General features: G+C 42.4%; 1 protein-coding gene across 2 annotated transcripts in view; it reads left to right on the top strand.

Moving 5' to 3' along the window:
* LOC123642556 overlaps positions 1-18,844 on the top strand; it is a 100,666-nt gene extending 81,822 nt beyond the window's left edge. For both annotated transcript variants that reach the window (XM_045557734.1, XM_045557735.1), the window contains exon 3: positions 18,438-18,844. In XM_045557734.1, coding sequence (XP_045413690.1) covers positions 18,438-18,822 — 385 coding nt within the window. In that variant the 3' untranslated portion in view covers positions 18,823-18,844. The remainder of the gene's footprint in view (positions 1-18,437) is intronic.
* The last annotated feature ends 5,687 nt before the right edge of the window (positions 18,845-24,531 follow it).

Below are 24,531 nucleotides of genomic sequence, written 5' to 3'. Positions count from 1 at the left end.
TTCCCTATGACTCAGGCTCAAGGGATAGATTTTGGAGTCAACTAGACTCAGTGCTATCAATAACTACTTACGCAACTCTGGACAAGCCCATTTTCTCATCTGTAAAATGGAGATGTCCTAGGTTTCCTAGGCAGGCCTGAGAGGAGATTCAGATATATTTGGCTTGTGACTTTGGCAACAGCTCCCTCCCCTTGGATCCATTTGCATCTGCTATTTTGCATCAGGATCAGGTGACGTCTGTGTAGTGGTGTGCAGGTCAAAGTTTTTAACAATCAGCATACCTCGTTGTATGTCCATACAAAAGTTCATTATAAATGTTACTGATTAAAAAAAAGATTCTTGGCACACAATTTAAAAATTATAATGAAATATGCAACTGACTCTATTATAAATTCCATACAGCCCATTGGTTCTCACAGAATGCTTTTATTGAATTTTGGCTGAATTCCTCTATCCTTAGCCAACCTTTAGCTGCAATTGACAAACAAGCGTACTTCTGGCATAAATGCTGGTTGATACTTCTGTTTATGTTAATGAGTAAGAACTATGTTGTGAGCTAAAGATAATAGTCTTTGAATACTTAAAAAATATTTCCCCAATTTTAAGGACTGTTCACACACTGCAGACATGATGCACATTTAAATTTAATCTGCATTTTTAACATTGTCTTAAGTCTTTAGTCAAGCCCAGGGATCAACAAATTATGGCCCTTGGGCCAAATCTGGCTTGCTGGCTATTTTTGTAAATAAAGTTTATTGGAAAACAGCCACGCCCATTCATTCAGGTATTGCCTATGGCTGCTTTCATGCTACAAGGGCAGAGCTGAGTAGTTGCAACAGAGACCAGAAGGCCCACAAAGCCTAGAATATTTACTACCTGGCCCTTTAACAGGAGAAATTTGCTGACCCTCTTTCCCTGTCTCTATGGTCAATAAAACAATAAATCTAATGAATAAATCAAAATAATAAATTTATAGTGTTTGTGGATTTTCTTGCTATAAATCCTCCCACCATGGCCAATTTCAAGCACTAACACCATGGTAGAGACATGGGTCTGTTGCAGCCAGATCGGCTCTAAGGCTGTCCTCATCCCCACTGTCACAGTTAGTTGCACAAATTGCACTAGTCAGAGTCTCTCAGAGCTTTTGACTTGGGGCTAAAAGTTCTTGAATAGAGAGAAAATATAACTTGATCTGGGTGTGGCAATATTTCTTCTCCCATACTGACTGAAAAGACAGAAAACTGGTCCACAGAGAAAGAAGAAAGAAGCTGTGATGGACATGTTTTGACTGCCCAGTATCTCTAGGAGAAACCACCTGTCTCTCATTCTCAGTCCATGGTTCAGGTGGGGCTGGCTCCACCAGGTAGGCACATAAGAGAGGTGTGGCCAGAGAACTCTGCTCCCCTGGGTACAGTGATTGGTTCAAGGTTGGACACATGACCCAGGCTTGACCGGTCAGAGTACTCTGCTCCCTGGCTGCAGTGATGGGTTCAAGAGTGGTTTCATGACCCCACACCAGGCCAATCAGTCATCCCCAGAGCTTCAGCTGGAACTATCAGGCGAGACTTTCTTCTGGCTGCAGTCATTAGCTCTGGGGATGATTTAAGAGGAGAGTGGCCATCTTTGCCACCAGGTAAAGAGAGTCTTCTTGAAAACGAAGCCAAGAAAAAGGAAAGTAGAACAAAATAGAGAGTGACAGGATCCCCATCATGGTCCTTGAACTCCTGCATCTAGCAGTGCCTGGAGCTGAATTTACTTCTGGACTCCTCGCTTTTGTGTGTGTGTGTGTGGCTACATATACATAACAAAATTTACCATTTTAACCATTTTTAAGTGTACAGCTCTATGGCATTAAGTATGCCCACATCGTTGTGCAATTATTACCACCATCCATCTACAGAACTTTTTTATCCTCCCAATCTCCCCATTCCTCCCTGGCCCCAGCCCCTGGCATCCACCATTCTTCTCTTTGTCTCTATGAATTTAACTGCTCTAGGTACCTCCTACAAGTGGAATCATACAATATTTGTCCTTTTGTGACTAGCTTATTTCACTTAGCATAATGTCCTTTAGGTTCACACGTTATAGCAAGTGCCTGGACTTTACACTTTTGAGAGCCAGTAAATTCCCTTTTTGCCGTGTACTACTTTGAGTTATATTTCTGTCACTTATGACCAAAAAGATCTGGCTAATATAAAATAGATGTGGAGAGAAAAAAATCCCAAGATAAAAGGTAGAGGAGAGTTTCTCTAGCTTTCCAGTTTCCAGTGCCAGCCCCTTTTTAGGTTTGACTGCATAAAGCCCTTGGCCTGTCTGAAGACTGAAGATTGTCTTCCTCTCTTTTAAGCTAATTCATTTGGTTAAAAACAGAGTTGTAACCAACACACCTCCTTATTCCCTCTAGGATAAGGGCTGAACTTCTCCAGTGTGGGCTAAAGAGCCTCTATCTTCTTCAATTCCTGTCCCCTCCTGGTGAATACTGTTCTTTATCCTCACTGAAGCTCTTGCCATTTAGCAAATAATTCTCCTTTCTCGTGTCTCTCAGTCCCATGTTATCCTGTCTGCCTAGAATGTCTCTCTTTTCCTACTCAGAAAACTCCTACATAGCCTTCAAGACCCTGCTCAAGTGTTTCCTACTCATTATAGTCTTCTCTGACTTCCTTTTCACTCTCCCAAGCCGAGGACACACTGCTTTGCAACTGTTGTAGGTTTCTCGGTCGTTAGACTAAGAACTCCATGAGGACATGGGTTGTGTTTGCTTCTTTGTGTTCCAGGACCTAGCATAGTTGCTAATACTTTTTGATGACTAAATGAACATAAAAATTACTTGATAAGTCTCAATACTGGATATCCAAATAATTAATGCACTGAAGGCTTTTAAAAGTATTTTATCATCTAAGTGAGTTAAACATGTCCCTTGAAAGCTTTTTAAAAATTACTACCTTTACCATTAATAAAAAATTCCGAGTGAACCCTCAGCCCGGGGCAGACAGATTTAGCAAACACTTCTAGCAGTAGAAACCCAGATTCATGAGACTTGACCATATTTAGTCAGATGTAGAATAGCATTTTCTGTGGCCTAACTTGTTCTTTTCAGTACGTATTCTTTTTAAGGACATACGATGTAGGTCACTTGCTAATTATATTGGATTATCCCTTAATCCACTCTTGGGTGAACTCCAGAAATGATGGGTCCTGACATCATGTAAAAATTCTCCTTCCCTTGCTGCATGGAACTGTCTCTTTCTTTTTCCTTTTTGCTACATCTGTCTCTTATTGATGTATCTGAAAGTCATTTGAACCGGACAGTGCAGCTAAGTGATGCATTTTGTTAATATGGTACCTTCTCCGTAGATTGCTTTAGATTTAGGTATGTTTGTTCCTGTGCAATTTATCAAACCCTCTTATAGTGCCCTCTGGCCTGTCATGCCTATTGAAAGAACAGAGGATCTTTGTCATTTGAAAAGTGTCATGTCTTTGATTTTTTTCACCCACTGGTCTTCAGGCTCTTAAGTACAGACAATTTTCTTCAAATTTCTCTGTTCACCTAATTATTTTTTCCCCAAAAAAGTAGTTTTATGATCTTGATAGTGTTGCATATTCAATTTGGAAAATTCAGAAAAAGATAAAGGAGAAAAGGATCATCTTTAATAATCCCATGGAGACTAATGTTGTTAAAATATTGCTATATTTGCTATTTGCTAAGATATTGGTATATTCCTTTCCAGTGTGTCCTTTCTTTAAAATAACTTTATTGAGGTATAACTGACATTAAGCAGTACATATTTAAAGGATACAATTTGATGAATTTTAGCATATTTACACACTTGTAAAGCCACCACAACACACCACCTCCCCAAAATTTCATGGTGTCCCCTCTTGTCATCCCTGCCTCCTGCTCCACCCCCAGGTAACCACTGACCTGCTTTCTTTCACTAGAGATTAGGTTGTCTTTCCTAGAGATTTATGTCATTGTAACCACACAGTATGCATTCTTTTCTGGCTCTGGCTTCTTTCACTCAGCATAATTATTTTGAAATTTCCATGCTGTTGTGTCATCATTCCTTTTCATTCCTGAGTAGTATTCCACAGTGTGGATATATCAGAAATTGTTTAGGGGCCTGTAGCCCAACATTTGGGTGGTTTCCAAATATTACAAGCAAAGCTTCTGCGAACACTTGCGTGTAAGCCTTTGTGTGGACATAAGCTTTCACTTCCCTTGAGTAAATATCTAAGAGTGGAATGGGCCGGGCACAGTGGCTCACGCCTGTAATCCTCCTAAAAAATTAAAAAAAAAAAAAAAAAGAGTGGAATGGCTGGGTCATGCGATATATGTATTTTTTGCTTTTTTAGGAAACCGCCAAAGTATTTTTCCAAGCAATTATGTAATTTTACATTCTTATCAGCAGTATGTGAGAGTTCCAATCCTTCACATCCTTGTCAACACTTGGCATAGTCCACTTTCTTAACTCTAGTCCTTCTGGTGGAGGTGCAATGGGTTTCTCATTGTAGTTTCAATTTGTATATCCCTAATGACTAATGATATTGAACATCTTTTTACATTCTTACTGTCATCCATCTATATTCTTTTTTTTTTTTTTTTTGAGACAGAGTCTTGCTTTGTTGCCCGGGCTAGAGTGAGTGCCGTGGTGTCAGCCTAGCTCACAGCAACCTCAAACTCCTGGGCTTAAATGATCCTACTACCTCAGCCTCCTAAGTAGCTGGGACTACAGGCATGCGCCACCATGCCTGGCTAATTTTTTGTATATATATATTTTAGTTGGCCAGATAATTTCTTTCTATTTTTAGTAGAGACGGGGTCTCATTCTTGCTCAGGCTGGTCTCGAACTCCTGACCTCAAGCAATCCACCCGCCTCGGCCTCCCAGAGTGCTAGGATTACAGGCGTGAGCCACCACACCCGCCAGTCATCCATCTATATTCTTTGGTGAAGTATCTATCCTATTATTTTGCCTTTTTTTTTTTTTTAAGACACGGTCTCCCTCTGCTGCCTGGGCTGGAGTGCAGTGGTATAATTATAGGTCACTGCAACCTCAAACTGCTGGGCTTAAGCACTCTTCCTGCCTCAGCCTCCCGAGTAGCTGGGACTACAGGCATGTACCATCACGCCCAGATAATTGTCTTCATTTTTGTAAACATGGAATCTTTCTGTATTGCCCAGGCTGGTCTCAAATTCCTAGCCTCAAACAATCCTCCCACCTCAGCCTCCCAAAGTGCTAGGATTACAGTTGTGAGCCACCGCATCCAGCCTTTTGCCCATTTTTAAATTGTGTTGGATGTCTTCTTATTATTGAATTATAAGTGTACTTTATACACATTCTAGATCCTAGTGCTTTGTCAGATATGTTTGGCCACTATTTTTTCCCAGTCTGTGGCTTGCCCTTTCAATTTTGTAATAGTGGACTTTTAAGAGTGTCTTAGTCTGTTTGGACTGCTGTAACAAAATGCTTTAGACTGGGTAATTTATAAACAACAGAAATTCATTTTTCATAGTTCTGGAGACTGAGAAGTCTAAGATTAAGGTGCCATCAGACTCAGTGTCTGATGAGGGCTTGCTGTCTTCTTCATAGATGGCACCTTCTTGCTGTGTCCTCACAGGGCAGAAGAGCAAGGCAGCTCTCTGTGCCTCTTTCATAAGGGCACTAATATCATTCACCTCCCAATGGCCCCACCTTGTAATGCCATCACCTTTTTAATTAGGATTCAACTTATAAATTTTGGGGGGGGACACAAACATTCAGACCATAGAAAAGTGCAAAAGGTGTTAATTTTGGTGAAGTCCAATTTATTGATTTTTCCCTTTATCATTTGTACTTTTTTGTGTCCCATTTAAGAAATTTTTGCCAAACTCAAAGCCACTAAGACTTTCTTATGTGTTTCCTTCTATAAGTTTTTTAGTTTTAGCTCTTATGTTTTGACGCATGATCCATTTTTAGTTAATTTTTATATATGGTTTAAGGTATAGATCCAAGTTCATTTTTTGGTGTGTGGTTCTCCAGTTCCAGCATTTTGAATAAATTTGTATCATCCATTAGTATGTGTGCTAGGATGAACTTGGTATTTACTGGGCCATTGACTAGTTGTGTGATCTTTTACAAGTCACCTTGACTTTCCGAATCTCAGTTTAAAAATCTGTAAAATGGCAATAATAGTTATTGGCCCTATTTATCTGAAAAGGTTGTCATAATAATCAACTTGAGATAAATAATACCGTTTGTGATTTTTTTCTCTGAAAAGTTGGAAACTTGAGAGTTGATTCTATCCTCACCATCACCCCCACACTCAGGCACCTTGTAGACATTCCTTGAATCCATTGTCTCCTCAGTGTTCCTGCCCCGACTGTCCTAGTTCAAATCAGACTCTTGTCTCACCTAGATGGTTGCAATGTCCTCCTAACTGATCTGCTGCTTCCAGGGTCTTGCTGCCCTCAGACCTGACCTCTCTGCTGCCCCCAGGGTGATCCATCAAAATTTATTGGTCATGCAGTCTTCAGCTTGCTCTGCATCATCTGCAAAGCCAAGTCCAAGCTCTAGGACTTGTATCCAGGCCCTCCATGCTCCAGCCCTGCCTCTCCTCCAGCCTGCTCTCTCACTGCTGCCTGCCTGGCATTGTACCTGCAGGGACACCCTCCCTCCACACCCCCTACACACACACACAGGCACACACTCTTGTCATTGTTCACCCCTATGAATCTGGACTCCAGCTGTGAGATTTGCTCCTTCTCTGTGTTCCCAGTGTTCTCTGGGCCTTCCCTCATGCCCATAGAGTCACGTCGCTTTTCCACATTGCATTATAAGTACCTATTTGTGTGTCTTCCGACAGAATGTAACCAGCTCAAGGGAAGGCACTCTTGATTTATCCATTTTTATTTCTTAACATCCAGCATGTAGTCTGGCCCAGAGTAGAACCAAGAGTCATTTGAAGAACTAAACATGATACTAGGAAAAGGATGACCATTACTGTGAAGCATCATAGCAGTTTGGTGCAGAAATGGCTTCTGGAAGTCATTCAGGTCAGCATTTCCTCATCCAGATTGAGAACCAGAGACTGTAGAAACTTTGGGCCCTTGTTTCCAGAATGAGGGAAAGCAGAGGGGAAGGGACAGGAGTTAATGTGAGGCGTTAACATTTCACCTTGGCAAGAACCATCAGGGAGGTGCTAAACTGGGAGGCGGGAGGTGAGGGAAAGGTTATTAAGGGCAACATCTGAGGATGAGACTATCTAAGGTAATCTTAGTATCTCCCCACAAATTGCTCCTTAAAAGGAAAAATAAAAACTATAGAGTGCATACACAACAATGTAAATGTACTTACTACCACTGAATTATACACTTAAAATGGTTATGATGGTAAATTTTTATATTATGTATTTTTACCACAATATTAATAAAAATCACAGACAAGGGGAAAAAACTATACTGTAAAAAATGTGGGCAATAAATACTTAATCAGGTGATTAAAATGAATGTTACTGATAGCGGGCAAATGGACACATGAGCTTCTGAATGTGACATGTGAGAAGGGCCCACCAGCACTAGTGTGGTGCTCCAGCAAAGATGCATGACCTCAGTCTGCTCGTGAGGGGTCATCAGACAAACCCACATTAAGGGACATTCTAAACAGTAACTGCCTGCATTCTTTAAAAAATACCAGCATTATAAAAGATGAAGACACTGAAAAGCTGTGACAACTAAATGTAATACATGATCCTAGATTAGATTTTGCACTGGAAAAAAAGAAATTTCTTTCTTGTTTAAATTTATTTTTTAAAAATAAAGCACTTTATTGAGACCACTGGCAAACTTGGGATATAAACTATAGGTTAGATTAAAAAATATTAGACCAATGTTAAACTTCCTGAGTTTAGTAACTATACTCTGGTTATGGAAGAGATCATCCTTGTTCTTAGGAAATACACACTGAAATATTTAGGGGAAAGTGGCATGATATGTACAACCTACCCTTAAATAGTCCAAAAATAACAAAAGTTAGTGAAAAAACACATTTTCTTTTTTTTTGTCTTGAATTTTTCATTAGATCTTTCTTGAGAAATGTTCAGTTTCTCAAGACAGATTTGAAGTTTTTTGTGGTTATATATTGTGCCTCTTGAGACATGTTGGATTTTCTTGTCATTTTGACATGAAAACGTTAAAAATGGATGACTGTATAAAAGATATATAGGAACCCACTGTACTGCTCTTATAAAATTTTGTGTAAGTGTGAAAGTATTTTAAAACAAAATTTTTTTTATATTGCCTTTGGATTGATTAAATAAATGTTGCTCTCCCCATATAAGGGCATACTTGGCAGTCATGAAAAGAAATATATTTATTGGCATGGAAACAAGTTTATAATATATGACTGCAGAAAGCAAGTTGCTGTATGATCTCAGTTTTATTATAATAGAACAAAATAAAAATCTCCTTTCCTAAAAAATGTCTGGAAAGATATACACCAAAATGTTAATTCTGGTAATTTCTGAGTTACGGGATAAAGGGTGATTTAAATTTTCTTCTTTTTATCTATACTTTCTATTTTTCTACAGTATACACACATTAATTATGTAATAAACATTATTTAAAAATCATGAAGAAACAAATGACAAAAAAGCTTTAAAGCCACCTAAATGCTGGGACTGATGCTGGGACCCTGCGAGCTGGGGTACCTGCTTTATTTAATAACCTCTTTCTAGGGTGAGGCTTCAACTTCGATCAACTTCCAACATCACGGTGTGGTGATTAAAAAAAAAAGAAGAAAAACCCTTTATGTTCCATCCTCTGTTTCCTCCAGTTTTGCCTTCTCTGGATATGAAAGCTTCAGAGTCGTTTCTGGCACATTTGGTATTCTACATTGTTTTCCGTGTATTTAAGTATTTTCTGCTACCTGGTGATTTAAATAGGGTTTTGAACTGCTGCTCCTCACACTCTCCTGGGCTTGTCCACAACCAGTTAATAATTGCAAAGTGCTGGACGTTAGGGGCATCACCCAAGCACTTCTCAGCTTCCTTCTCACTTTTTCTCAACAGGCCTGGGAATGACTGCTGTATCCCGGACCTGCTTAATTGTGAGGGCTTGAACTATCTAATGGTCATTTTTCAGCGATGCTTTCTTTGAAATCTTTCCACAGCAACTCCAGAGAGGAAGAAAGCACACCAGTTGTGATTTCACTAGCGTGTAGATTCCATTTCTATCTAATCTAATCTCTTGCAGAGCCGTCTTTAACGGCTGATTCTGCTTCTTGATGTCTGAAAAAGCACATCATCATCTACCACATTTCCCCTTTAAGATTGTATTTTCCTGTTAATTGAGCATAATGTCACGGTCTTCTTATTCTTACTCAAAATGTTTTAATGAATTTCCTTCACGCCCTTCATTTTTTTTTTTTGTCTTGAATTTTTCATTAGATCCTTTATCGTTCAGTTTCTGAACGCAGATTTGGAATTTTTGCTGGTTATATATTGTGCCTCTTGAGACATGTTGGATTTTCTTGTCATTTTGACATTGATTTACCAGAATGAACTTCCTGTGAGAACACTGTTGCAGAGAAATTGTTCTGCTCTGACAGTAGATGATTCTCATGATGATTTCCCCCAGTTTGGGAGCCCAATGCAGGCATGCTGAAAATTGCAGTCACAGTGATCTGCAGCCAGCGGGTCTGGGCATTTTCCTAATGTGAACTCTTGCTAGCTCATTATGTTAGCTTCTTATGTTCAGAGCTGGGCAACTTGGTTTAGAAATATCATTTTTTTATATTGATATATTGCCACGTGGTAAGTGAACGTAGTGTGGGGTGCAGGCTCATTTAGACATTTGCTCAGTCTCACCTCTTACTAGAGTTTAGTTCTGAGAAATTTTTCTTGTTACCTATGATATCATTTATCTCTTAAAATAAAGTCAAAATGTGCTAAGAAGCAACAAAAAAACTAATCAAAGGAAAAACTCAGTATTCTTTAGTTCATGATTGTTCAAAATGTGAGATGGTTGAAAAACATTCTTTTCTACTTTTATCTTAATCCGTTGTGGAAGCTAAATAGCATATATATTCAAATACATTTATTTATCTGTGTGGTTATTCCCTCTAGGTTTGGGATAATATTCTTCTTAAAGTGCTTGAAAATCCTAGACCTAAATTATACTAAGAAAATGGGACAAGCTCACAGTGTAGCCATGCAGAACCATAGGTTACTGAGGCAGAAATATACCAAGAGAGTATGGCGTTCCTTTATATGAAGAAGCCTAAGATTCATCAATGGCCTCAAAGACTGGAAGGAGTTGGTGGGAACACCTGCTTTTCCTGTAGGTGCCATTACTGTGAAATACTGACCTTTGTGAGAGGTGGAAGTCAGGCAGCCAGGGAAGGCCCAGGTATCCATCCTTTGAGCCCTTCCTTGAATGTCTCTGGAAGCCACAGCTTTCATTTCCACTGTGGCCAGCTCTCATCATCTCAGTAGTCTCCTAACCGGTGTCTCTGCCCTCACAGTTGCCTTCAGAGTCCATTTCCTAGAGCACCGATCTTGAAATGAAAACATGATCATGCTACTGCCTTCCCCGAACAGAATGACATCTCATTCTCTTAGGATAAAATCCAGTTCATACATGATGAGCCCAGCCTCTCTCTCCTGCCTCGTCCATGACCTTTCTCCCTTCCTGCCCTCTGGTCCAGCCACAAGGCCCCAGTGGCTTCCTTTCAGTTCCTCAGAAGCTCTGTGGTCTCACCTGCCTTTGTCTAGCTGAGGCCCCTTTGTTATAGCAGCTCATACAACCATACACAGTTGTCCCTTGGTATCTGCGGGGATTGGTTCCAGGGCCCCCTGCAGTTACCAAAATCCAAGGATGTTCATGTCCCTGTTAAAAAATGGTGTAGTGTTTTACATGTAACCTATGCACACCCTCCTGTAAACTTTAAATCATCTCTAGATTACTTATAATACCTAATACAGTGTAAATGCTAACTAAATACTTGTTATACTGTATTGTTTTTAAAATTTGTATTATTTTTATTGCTGTTTTTTTTATTGTTCTTTCTTTTCCATGCATAGTTTCTATTCAATATTGGTTGAATCTGTAGATGCAGAACCTGCAGCTATGGAGGGCCAACTGTATATCACTTCCTGCAGAACACTCACATTTAATTTGTAATGAAGTAGTCAATATTGTCTTTCTTTTATTAGTGTAGTATCCACCAGAGAAGAGAACCCGTTATCACTCTGGTAATACCAGCACTAAACCCCAAAATATGGTTAAATTAATAAAACTTAAGATGAAGTCTAGATTGATTTGTCAGTTTCTTTTGAGGAGATCTTCGCTCCTCAAATTGGTTATGCTTGAATCACTGCCCCAAGGACCAAGCAACACTTCCGTTGTACCTCTTGAGTAAATTCTTCTTATGACAATGCAATAAACATTAGTTCCATTCTATAATAGTTACTATGCAAATTGCATTGGCTTAAACTGCCTCTGGCTCAATTGCTGGACCCATCCCTTCTCCCCTCCAAAACATCCCTCAGCTCTCCCTGGAAGTTCCTAAAGTGCAGCAGTTGCCACCCCTCATCCATCTGGTTCTTTCCCTCTTGCCCCACTGCCCTGGTTCTGATGTCCATGACCTGAAGGAATAGTACAGTGGCCTTCATTGACAGTCACCACTGTCCACACCCCAGCTGGTTACCAGAGTCCTGACACAAGGAATCTTCTTAAAATAAGAGAAAAGTCTGGCCCAAAGGCAAATAGAAGTTACCACCTCTAGAGATCAAAAGTCCTTGCAAAGTTCAAAAAATAAGCACATAACAAAAACCACAAAAATCTTTAGGGGCCAGAAATTAGCTAGGACATATAAAATACCCATTGCCTTATTTAATTGTCACACAAATTCTCAGGTCTATGTTACTATTCCTTTTTAGAGATGAGAAAAGCTGAGGCTCTGGGACATTGAATAATTTATTGAGGGCCAGGCACAGTGGCTCACGCCTGTAATCCCAACACTTTGGGAGGCTGAGGTAAGAGGATTGCTTGAGGTCAGGCATTTGAAACCAGCCTGGGCAACATAGCAAGACCCTGTCTCTTAAAAACAAAACAAAACAAATTAGCTGGGTGTGGTGGCACACACCTATAGTCCAAACTACCAGCTACTTGGGAGGCTGAGGCAGGAGGATCACTTGATCCCAGGAGTTCAAGGCTGCAGTGAACTATAGTAGTGCCACTGCATTCCAGCCTGGGTGAGAGAGTGAGACCCTGTCTCAAAAAATTCTCAAAAAAAAAAAAAAAAGGTATTGAGGTCACATTGCATCAGGACCATGATTCAAAGTCAGATCTGATGACTTTAAGGTTTTAACCAGTATTCTGTACTGCATGATGACATTAATAGAAATGGCTGACATACAATTCATTTCCATTAGTCTGCCTAGGCTCTATAGACCCAGATCATTCTGTGATGATAATATCCAAATAGGCTTGATTGAAGATAAATTATTTACATGAAGACACACAGAGTCCATTCTTAAGTGTTAGTTTCATCTTTTCTTAACTTTATACATATTCCCATTTAAGGTATTTTTCTCCCCAGGTCTCTATTTATTTTTATTTATTTATTTTTTTTGGAGACAGAGTCTTGCTTTGTCACCATGGCTAGAGTGCAGTGGCATCATCATAGCTCACAGCAACCTCAAACTCCTGGGCTCAAGTGATCCTCCTGCCTCAGCCTCCTGAGTAGCTGGGACTACAGGCGCCCATCACCACACCCAGCTAGTTTTTCTATTTTTAGTAGAGATGGGGTCTTGCTCTTGCTCAGGCTGGTCTCGAACTCCTGAGCTGAAGTGATCCTGCTGCCTCAGCCTCCCGGAGTGCTAGGATTACAGGCACGAGCTACTGTGCCGGCCTCTATTTTTTAATGTATGCATTTCTCATTATAACCACATGACCTACTAACACCACACAGTCAGAGGCCTCCTTGTGCAGGCTCCCAAGGCCTGATTTTACCCGTCAGCTGCCTGTGTGATGCTCCTTGAGGACTCAGCACAGTCACAGGTTCATGCTGCCAAGCTTGTGTTTATTCTTAGTTGAGGGGAGTGTGGGGCTGGACTTCCTGCCAGAATCCTGCCCTGGCATTCCAGGTACCTCGCCACAAGCTATGGCCCATTCTCTGCTATTTATATTGAGTGGCAAAAATAGCCTCACCCTTCTGAAAGGTGTACCTATGCCATCTGCCCACTGGCCTGCCACCTCCTGACAGGCACTTTCTCTCCCGACCTCAGGAGGAGGCAGGGTGGCATCCTTACACAGACCCACAGCGTCTGGTCCCTCGTGTGCACACACACCTCCTGCTGCGGAGGCGCCCAGAGCCCGGGCAGGCGCCAAGGCAGGGCTTCAGCACAGGGGTCCAGGCAGAACCTAGTGTGGCCCTAAGGAAAAAGGCGGGAACCTGGGGAGAGGGGAGAAGATAAAACCGAGTCCCATTGTTGGAGGTGGGTACAAAGTCAGGGTGGGGTCCTGGGCTCTGCTGATTTGATTCTGAGCCGTGAATGCCTGAGAGACTCACTGGTCCTCCAGCCTGGGCTGGGGCTCAGTCTGGGGGTGGAGAGGCTAATGGACCCGGCTGAAGGGGCTGGAGTGTGGGGCAGAGTGTAGACATGCCCTGCTGCTTTCCAGGCATGTGACCGTGAGCAGCCTACTTCCTCTCTCCAGGCTGTTTCCTTATCTGAGGGGTTAGCGCTAGAGGAGAAACTCCTGCTCGGATGTGTGCATCAGAATCACCGGGGGAACTTGTTAAACTAGGGGTTGATTGGAAGGCCTGGGAGGATGGCGCTGGGGATCTGGGCATTCCCAGGCTCCTGGCGGATTCTGATCCACGTCAGTGTCGGCAGCCCCCATCCCAGGGGTCTTCCAGCTCTAACATTCCTTCACTCTAAAGTTTACTACATCAGGGATAAGAAAGCGTGGAAGACAGGCGTTCACCTCGCGTGGTGATTGGGCAGAATCAGACACTTTATCAGTCGCTTGTTACATCCCAGGAAATTGGCTGGGAGCTTCTTCAAAGCCAATTTTCTCTGTGGAAGCTGAAACTTGGGGCTCAAGTTCATCCCCTCCTATCTTCTCTCCTAGGCGGTAGCTCCCTCTCCCTTGGTTTGACTACATCTCCCTCAGAGGTCACAAACTGGGGGCACTGAAAAATAAAACTTGACAGGCTACATGTGAGTTTTATTTGGCTTGCCCAGTATTTTTTATTATAAAGATCTGAATTTGTGCATTTACTTTCCAGCTCGGCCCCTGGCCCACCACTCCCGACTCTTATACCCAGCCAGTGTCAACCCTTGAGATTGCCTGCTTGGGCCCTGATTTTAGGCTTAATTCAGTCTCTCAACTCTTGTTTCTAGCTCAAATATCTCTTCTGAGCTCCACACCCATATATCCAAATGCCTCCTGGTGGGAAAATGCAGTTTGTGTGCTTATGCAAAGCCTGGCTGGTGGTGCAGGACTAAATAAATGTGAGTTAGTGATAACATTATTCCTAATGTTCTCTTCTTCTTAAAATCTCACAGGCACCCAGCTCACCCTCTTTAAAATTGAACTTGTCACATTCCTTCCTCTCTGCCACCCCAGGCCTCTCCTCGGCATTCCCTCTTTGCTCGTTGCCTGAGACTAGGAGCCATCCTGGCTCCTTCCCCTCCTTCACTCCAACTTAGTGCCAGAACTTCTGCACAATCTCTCCAGAATCCATCCAGTTCTTTCCATCTCCACTGTCACCACCTAGTCCAAGCCACCATCATCTTTGCCAGGACTGCGGTATGGGCCTAGCTGTTCTCCCTGTAGACATTACTTTTCCATTGTAACCCGTTGTTCAATTTGAGGCCACGGGTCATTTTACTAACCAAACCAGATCGTGCTCTCCCATACATACAGCACATTTATTGGCTCCCCATTGCCCCAGGATAAAATCCAAATTCTTTTTTTTTTTCTTTTTAGTGTACACTGTCACCCAGGCTGCAATGCAGTGGCGTGATCATAGCTCACTATAGCCTTGAACTCTTGGACTCAAGCGATACTTCCTCCTCAGCCTCCCGAGTAGCTGGTATGCGCCACCCTGTCTGGCTAATATTTTTTATTTTTTGTCAAGACAGGGTTTAGCTATGTTGCCCAGGCTGGTCTCGAACTCCCGGGCTCAAGTGATCCTCCTGTCTCAGCCATCCAAAGTGCTGGGATTACAGGCATGAGCCACTGTGCCCTACCAAAATCCGAATTATTTAATAAGATCCTTCCCAGTCTGGCTCCTCCCTCCTCCTCAGCCTCCTCTGGCAGTGCGTGTTCTACCCATCTGGGAGTTGTGTTATCTCTGGGGTGTGCCATACTCTCTCTGGCCTCTAGGTGGGCCCTCACATGCTCCATTTCTCCTCCTGGAAGGCTCCTCTTCCTACTGTTCACTGGATAACTCCTACATTTTCTTCCTGTCTCAATTTAACTGTTACTTCTCAGAAAGTCTTCCCTGATTCCCTAGACCAAGTCAGTCCCCCTGCTAGATCTCGCAGAGCCCCTGTGCTTTCCCTGGCATTGCTTTTACCACACTGTGTCACTACTGCATCTGAGGGTCGCTTCCTCTCTAGACCAAGGCTACACGTGGGCAGGGACCGTCGCCATCTAGCTTGTTCACGGCTCTCTCTTCTATGCCTAGCACATGCTTGGAATATAGTAGGTACTATAAATGTTGAGGAAAGGAAGAAAAGGAGAGGAGAAGAAGAAAAAAAGAGTGGGACTCCTGATTTTTCTCTTCTCTGCAACAAGAAAGGAACACAGCTAACATCTTCTTGCCAAAGGAGAGAACAAGAGCTGAGAACAAATACACATCCCCACCCCCAACCCCTTTATTGAGAACTCCTGAGGGCAGGAATGCTCTTCTGTTCAAAGATGTAGCCTCAGCACCTAGAAAGAGCAGGTGTGCAATAGAGGATGTTGAAAGAAGGAATTCATTCTGAGAACTTCTTGACCTCGACTATAATCAAAGGTATAACCAGTAGGAAACTGCTGTTTGTTTGTAATAAGCCTTGAGCAACTACCTGATTTTTTTAAAAGTAGGTACACGTATATAAGCGTCTGTAAAAATTAAAACCTAAAAAAGAAAACAATGGAAAAAAATTCTCACTGGGGACCCTATCGTTACCACCAATCAGATCGGGGTTATGAACTTACAAACTGGGGTGTATTGTCCAGACGCGATGACACTGTTCCAAAGTCACAGAGCCATCAAAACAAAATACAATTCATCCACTGGACTAAAATGTAGATTTTGTTTTCGTCATTTAGAAATCCAGAAGGGAGGAGAAAATGTGAACTCTGCGTCAAGAGAGCCCGAAGTTTGGTCCAAGCCTACCACTGAATGTGGGCATGCCTTTGGAAAACTTACTCAACCTCTCTGCTTTATTTTCTTCCCTGTAAAATAGGGGAAATGAGACTTGCCTTGCAGAGTCGTTTTGAAACTGAATATAAAATGTGAAGCACCTAGCACAGTCCTGACACATGCCAGGTGCTCAGTCACGAGCATCGTTTACACTGACTCCTGCCTTTTAATTATTTAAAAGTATCATGGCTGCGCTCACACAGAATGCAGGGAACTCATGAAATATTGCTCTCCTGGTGGGAAGATGCACTATTTCTTTACTGTCCTCTTTCTAAAAGAAAGAAGATGACAGTGGCAGAGAACAGAAAAGCAATAGCAACAGAGAGGCATGGGAAATGAAAACAGAGGAAGCTGATTCTCACTGGATCTTGGAGTCATACTGGAAAACAAGGCTTTTCATGTGTCCCCTTTCCCTCTGCTATAAACTGAATGTTTGTGTCCCCTCCAAATTCATATGTTGAAACCTAATCTTCAAAGTGAGTGTATTTGGAGGCGGGTCCTTTGGAAGGTGATTAGGTTACATGGATAGAATTAGCACTCTCACAAAAGAAACCAGAGAGCTCCCTCCCGGCCTTCTGTCCTGTGAGGACTCAGTGAAAAGATGGCTGCCTATGAACCAGGAAGTGCGTCCTCACCAGGTACAGATCTGCTGGCACCTTGATCTTGGACTTCCCAGCCTCCAGAACTGTGAGAACTAAATCTCTGTTGTTTATAAGCCCGCCAGCCTATGGTATTTTTGGTATAGCAGCCTGAATACAGAGCCATCTCTCATGGAATTCATGAGCAAAGCTCCTAAGAGAGCTCAGCCAGAGGCAGGGTCCCCCGAGCAGAAGAGGGAGCCTCCGTTATCCAGCCCGCTCATCTCTCCAGTGTTTTATTTTTTTTTTAATGAAATTCACATTTCATCATTTAAAAAATAACAATTTTTCTTACTTCAAGGACAAATCATGTTCATTTGGGACATGTAAGCAAAAAAAAGAAAAAAGAAAAGAAAAAAAAGGAAAAATAATAGAAAATAAAAAAGTTTTCTGAAGTTCTACTGCTAGATAATGTCTGCAAGCATTTTGCAGTCTATCTCTTCAAAGTTTTTTCTAGGCAGTGTGTACATAAAACGACATGTTCTTGTGTAAGAAATAGGGTCACGCGGGGTAAGGCATACTGTTCTGTAACCTGATCTTTTCTATTGAACATCTTTCCATGTCAGTACGTGAATGTATCTCATGGCATCATGGGTGACACTGGTGGGCTCTGAGGGTGCCTGGCCCCAGGACACTCACGGTGGCTGCCTTCCCTGAGTGGAGACTTGTCGCATGTTTCTGTTTCCCCTTGATGAACAACTTTGCAGTCCAACCTTTATACAACCCCTAATTGCTCCTTCACAGGGAGCCCACACATTCTATCTTAATTTTTTTAAGAAAAGAAGACAGTAGGATAATGTGATTAAAATGTTGAAACCATAGGTGGGCCTATTTGGTGCAGAGGAGAGGATGGGCTGCAGCTCAGCCCTGTGCTTTTTATGTCCAATTCTGTTCGACCTCCAGGTTTTATCTCAAGTGCCACCTCTTTCCTATTTGACAAACTTACAAAATGAACAAGACGCAGCCCCTGTCCTTAAAGAGATTAAAATCTAGTGGCAGAAATAAGAGACACAATAATTTATCATCTCTAATAAATGAGTTTCCTCTCTCATTGAACACAAAAGTACCTGACTTTTCATCATGAGAAGCAAGGACAAGATGGACATAATTGTATTAATAATAGCCAATGCTTAATGAGAACTATGTATGTTTAGGAACTATTAATTATTAAAGGGTATATGTTCATCATTTAATTATCACAGTCAGCCTATGAGGCAGGTGCTATGGTTACAAATGTTAGATTGTTGTAGAAACTGAGGTTCAGGGAAGTTAAGTAACTACTCAGTGTGATTCATTCGGGCACCGTACGTGGCGGAGCTGGATTTGATTCAAGGCCATTTGAGGCTAGAGCCCTCTACTGCTGAAGGTGACATAGAGTGAGCCTGTGGTTTAACCTTCTAGGTACTGTGGCCTGAAAACCAGCTTGCTGATGTCCCCCATGGTGGAGTTCATAGTGACCAGTCAGTGCACCTACCACACACCCATCAGCTTTCCTGAGATCCCCGTGGCTGCTTTGGCTGTGGAGAAAATGGACCACTCCAGCATGCATTACCGGCCTGCTCTGTTTCCACCTAAGCCCGCCAAGGAGCCGCCTTCAGTAGATCACCATGACCTCCGTGATGGCTTTTTCTTTGGCCCTCCCAAGCTGGCACAGTTTGATGCTTTGGCCTGTGCCACCGGGTCTTCAGTTCATGTCTCTGTGAATCCAGCCACTGACAAGCCAGTGGGCCTTCCAGAAGACTTCAGGGTGGCCCTCCTAAGGCTGATGAGCCCAGCTTCCGTGTGAGTCACATATATTGTACTTGGAGTTGTGCACGTCATAAAATAAAGTTTAGGTTATTCTCTAAACCATGTCTTTGGATTCCCTTGCATATATTTTTGTCCTCAAAATGACTGTCGATTCCTTAAACGTTTTTATAACAGAATTTTCTAGCTCCATTGAGCAAGGGCCTCCTTGCATGGGGTCCGGGGCTCTGCTTTCCCACATCAGTCCTGCCAGCCACCTAAGGAGGCAGGTGCTGCTCGACCTCCCTTTTACAGAAGGTGTGAACTTTGGTGCTGTAAAGCCACCTTTCTTTCATGTGTCTAAAACAACAAACCAGCAAACCTTTGACACTTTTCTGCTAAATCCATAGCCTCCACCAGTCACTCATGCCATGAGTTGAAGTCTGGAAGTAACTATGAAGAAAACAAATCTTTGATGCTGAAATACATAAGGACCATACTTTGGGGCTGTAAATAAAAATGGCTGTGATTTACTGAGTGCTGACTGCACATGTGCTTCATGGTCATTACTGCAGTTGGTCCTTATGACTGTCCTATTTGGTGGGTGCTATTATCACCATTTTTTAGATGAGAACATTGAGGCTTTAAAGAGGACAATTCGAGTCAGGGGAAGGGGTTCTCATCCAAGGTCCATCTCTATCTCAATGCAACAAGGAAAACCACTGGCTTAATCTCTCCAGGCCTGAGTTTCCTCATCTGGAAAACATGATCCCTAGTGACCTTTTCCAGTTGGATTCATGAATGCTTTTTGAGTGTATAGAGACTCTTGATCTTCTATGGAATTGAGTTCCAAATCCCTCCCACATGTAAACATCTTTGGGATACCCTGACCATGGTTCAGACAAATGCCAATTGCCATTCCTTTGCCATTAAGGCCATTCGATTTGGCCTAGTAATAGATCAGTTTTGAGGGTTCAGAAACACTTCACACAATAATTCTAAAACTTGGGAGAACTGTTAACCAGCAGGCTGGTGTTTGCAGACATTGATCTGTCTGACCTGCGGCACATGATACACTCAGAAACAGCAACAAGGAGCAATCCTTTCATTTGTGTGTCACTTTTCAGTCCTCGAGGTTCTTGCACATGTAGTATCTCACCTCATCTGCCTAACTGCTCTGAAAGTTAGCCATTATTATTATTATCCCCACTGTACAGTCAGAACAGGCCAAGATCAGCACTCTTGATTGGCAGAGCTAGAACTCGATTCCAGCCAGGCCTTTGGACCTGCCTGTCCATGCCACCAACTCTGCATCTCATCACAGTGGTCCTCAATTTTTTAAAGACACCATTGTTCTGCCAACAATTTTTTAAAAATTGTGGTGACAGTAGTGTGGTTTCATCGAGAGTCTATTAAACAGGAAACAATGAAGTGGGGTGATTATGAGAGTGGGGTCCACCATTAAAGAGGTCTGGATTTGTATCCTGCATCTGGCATTTCTAAGTAGGGGAATCACATGTCTCTCTTCACATAGGAAAGTCCTGGCTCTCCCAGGATCATGGCAGGCCCTCCCCCAACGTACAAAGACTGGAATTTCATTTCTCACATGGGCTGGGAGGTCCAAGATCAGGGCCCTAGCAGGTTCAGTATTTGGCGAGAGCTGCTCTCTGCTTCCAAGAAGGTGCCTTGCTGCTGTGCCCTCACGTGGCAGAAGGGTGGAAGGGCAAAAAAGGGGTCCAGCTAGTTCCCTCAAGTCCTTTTATAAGAACACTAATCCCACTCATGAAGGCAGATCTCTTGAATTAATCACCTCCTAAAGCCCTCTTAGTACTATTGGGTCTTAGAGTCCAGCATATGAATTAAGGGGGACACATACATTCAAACCATGGCAGTGTGTGTGGACATCCCGGCCTGCATGTTCAAACTGAGTCCACCTTCAATAGCTGCCCATTGGCCATCCTTTGGGACTAGAGGTGCGTATACCTGCCATGTTGCCTGCCCTTTGGAAGATGTACCTGGAGAAGATGACCCAAGCTCTGGAAGAGGCTTGGGTCACTTGGGCAGGGAATTCTGGGGTCTTATGGGGACTTGGAGCATGGTCTAGAAGGGAGAGGCACTCTGAGTTAGCAAAACCCTTTGGCCCCTGGGGAGGAGCATAGCCAAAGCAAGAGAGGAATGGGTCTTTCTGAACCCCAAAGTGGGCAGGGCTGATTTCCAAGGATTTGGGGAGATATTGATTAAAGCTGCCTTCTTTCATTGGCAAAGGTGTCCTGGTCTGGACAATCAATTGAATAGTCACTTTATTTATTTATGTATGTATGTATGTATGTATGTTTTGAGACAGAGTCTTACTCTGTCGCCCTATGTAGAGTGCAGTGGCATCATCATAGCTCACTACAACCTCAAACTCCTGGGCTCAAGAGATCCTCCTGCCTCAGCCTCCCAGTAGCTGGGACTGTAAGTGTGCACCATGATGCCTGACTAATTTTTCTATTTTTAGTAGAGACAGTGTCTAACTCTTGCTCAGGCTGGTCTCGAACTCCTGAGCTCAAGTAATCCTCCTGCCTTGGCCTCCCAGAGTGCTAAGATTACAGGCCTGAGCCACCGCGCCCGGCCTAGCTACCTAATTTAAGAGTTGTGTGACTTTGGGCATTACTTCCCCATATAGTTCCCTGATTTGTAAGATGGGGAAAACAATACTCTGGTACCCATGAGTGCCACTGGTGACAGTGTTTTCCTGCCGAGCTACAACAGTAGGATCACACTTTCCTGCTCCCTTGAAGTTAGATGTGGCCACGTGACTTGCTTTGACCAATATCAGTGAGCATGAGTGGCAAGGGTCGCTTTCAGGAGGCACCATTTGATTGCCTGTGTCGGGCTCTCCAGTGGATATGGGTGCATGTGGAAAAGTGTTATGCTTAGAATCAGGTTACATAATATTATTTTCTCATGTTTTAAGTACGGATTCTCATTGCTTAAAAAAAAAAGGCATCGGCCTATTTCTAGGTAAGAGCAGTTATTCCCATTTCCTGGCCACATAATCATATGCTGTGGGTGAGCAAAGAAGCAGAGAAACTCAGAAATTTGGAGCAGTACAAATTAATTCTAAACTGAACCCCAGTAGCGCAACTGCTACGGACAATTGGCCCAGGCTACAGTTGGTTTTGCAAAAGCAAAAATTAAACCTCTGTTGCTTTAAACCACTGAGATGTTCAGTTTCTCTAGCACTGCAGCAAAAAGCAGCTTATCCCCTGTCTCTTACCAAGTATCAGCGTCCTAGGGCTGTTGTGAGGGTTACATGAGAACTGTATGTAAGTACTTGGCGTAGTGCCTGGCACACAGCTATTAGTATTCATCCTAGGAGAGATGAAATGCTTATGTGCACCCACTATACAAACACCTTCAAGGTAGGAAAGTAGCTAATCCTTGATTTCATTTTCTTTGATGTGCTTCTGTGCATTTTCCATTTTATATGAGAGCACTTATAGAGGTGCTCAAAGCACACGGGGTGGCGGGACACATTATACCTAGGGTGTGTGTCCCCAGCCACGGACACTGGGACTGACCAAAATTGAGAGTGGGGTTGGCTTATTTGGAAATATCCCCAAGTTCATGTAAATCTTCACGAGTTTAAGAACTTAGATGACACTCTTTTCCAGTGCTCAAATGTTTAATACTTCAATGTGAGCTAAAGCAAGTGAACATCATGGCACTCATTGGTTTTTAGTGGGAAATTCTAGCACTATAAACATCATGTTAAGACTACAGAGAGAGCCCAATCTCAATTGCATGATCTTGGAGGAAACTGGGATTCTATTATAAAAGTGGCAAAATAAATCTAGATGGACTAAAAAACAAAAAAATCCCATCAGCCATTCTATTTCAGTCCCCAAGATGTTTCAGCTGAGCTGCTAACAAGTAGCCACATAGCTACTGTTTGCTGGGCACTTCTGAGCAGACATGACTCGTGCATTTGCTAACAAGGGAACAACTACAGTAATCCAAGCAGGGGAGGAAAACCTTCAGGTATCGCAGGTTTTCTAACTACATTTTTGTCACACTTGAATTCATTCGAAAACTTACAGTAAGAGACAAGAGATACAAAATGTGTGTTCGTGTTTTGCTTGGACAGACTATGGCTCCTAGCAATTAATGCTTTTAGTCACATTAAGCATTAAATAATGCTTTGTGACATTACAGTATTTCCCATTACAGATCAATTTTGTAGCATTTGTTCATAATCAGACTTGAAATGTTACCTAGAAACAAAATATGTTTTCCTTGAAACAGTCAGACCTTATTAGAAATCTAAGGTTTTACAAATCACCATGTTAACAGTTATGTCCCCTAGCTAGGGTTTCCTTTCTTTAAATAGTGTTAAATTCAGCCCCAGAAGCTCTAGTCTCTTTGAAGGTTATTCTTCTTATGTGCGCTGACTTGAAAGGGAAAACTTAATGCTCCAAATACATCTAATGTCTTACTATGTGTAACTTAATAAATCAACCAGTATTCTCTTCTGGGGAGAAAAATAATGTTAGCACCTTTTTAAAAGTGTTATGTTTAGAATCAGGTTACATAATATTATTTTCTCATGTTTTAAATACGGATTCTCATTGCTTAAAAAAAAAAAAGGCATCGGCCTATTTCTAGGTAAGAGCAGTTATTCCCATTTCCTGGCCACATAATCATATGCTGTGGGTGAGCAAAGAAGCAGAGAAACTCAGAAATTTGGAGCAGTACAACTTAATTCTAAACAGAAGAGATTTTGGAGTAGTAACACCTGGAGTTGAGTTCTGGCCTTGCCATTTGATCACTGGAATCTTAAGCAAATTGCTTAACTTCCTATTCAGTAAATGTTAGCTATTTTTCTGTTTTTTTACAGAATTATTTTTTTCACCTGAGGGATATTCCCTTTGATTAAAACCATCAACCTCTCAATCATTCCACAAATAATTACTGGGCACTTACTGTATGCTAGATTCTACTGTTCTAGGCCCTGGGAAACAGCAGTAATTCAGACAAACCAGACTAAGGCTCTCATTAAGTTTCTATTCTAGCTTGGGGGTGGGGAGGGGTAGGTAATGTCAAGTGGTACAGCAGCTTAGCTTGAATGGAGGCCCCCCAAAAGATATGTCTACCTTGTAGCCCCTGGAACCTGTGCATGTGACCTTATTTGGAAAAAGGGTCCTTGCAGATCTCAAGATGACATCATCTTGGATTATCCACAGGGGCCCTAAATCCAATGACAGTTGTCCTTATAGGAGACATGCTGAGGAGTGACACAGACAAAGGAGGAAAAGGCCCTGTGAAGAGAGGCAGAAATGGTGTAGTGCATTGATAGCAGCCACAAGCCAAGGAACTCCTAGAACTCACCAGAAGCTGAAAGAAACAAGGCAGGTTCTCCCCTGAGCTCTCAGAGGGAGTGCAGGCCTGCTCACACCTTAATTTCAGACTCCAGCCTCCAGACTGTGAGAGTACATTTCTGTCACTGTAAACCACCCACTTCATGGTAATTTGTACAGAAGCCATAGGAAATGAATAGAAATGGTAATGTGTACCAAGAAGAAAATAAAATGAGGACAGGAGAAAGGGATTCAAGTCGGGATTACTTTAAATAGTGGGATCTGGAAGGCTGCATTGAGGAGGTAGCAGGAGTTACCCAAGGAAGTGAGAGATGGGTATTCTGAATCTCAGGGAATAGCAAGTGCAAAGGGCCCAATCTGGGGATGATCATGCTGTTTGAGGACTAGAAAGTCAGTGGGGCTAGAAT

Source organism: Lemur catta, chromosome 7 (genome assembly GCF_020740605.2).
Source record: "Lemur catta isolate mLemCat1 chromosome 7, mLemCat1.pri, whole genome shotgun sequence".
NCBI classification, from domain to species: domain Eukaryota; kingdom Metazoa; phylum Chordata; class Mammalia; order Primates; family Lemuridae; genus Lemur; species Lemur catta.
Note: the sequence above shows the minus strand (reverse complement) of the source record. Positions and strands in the feature narration are given on the sequence as shown.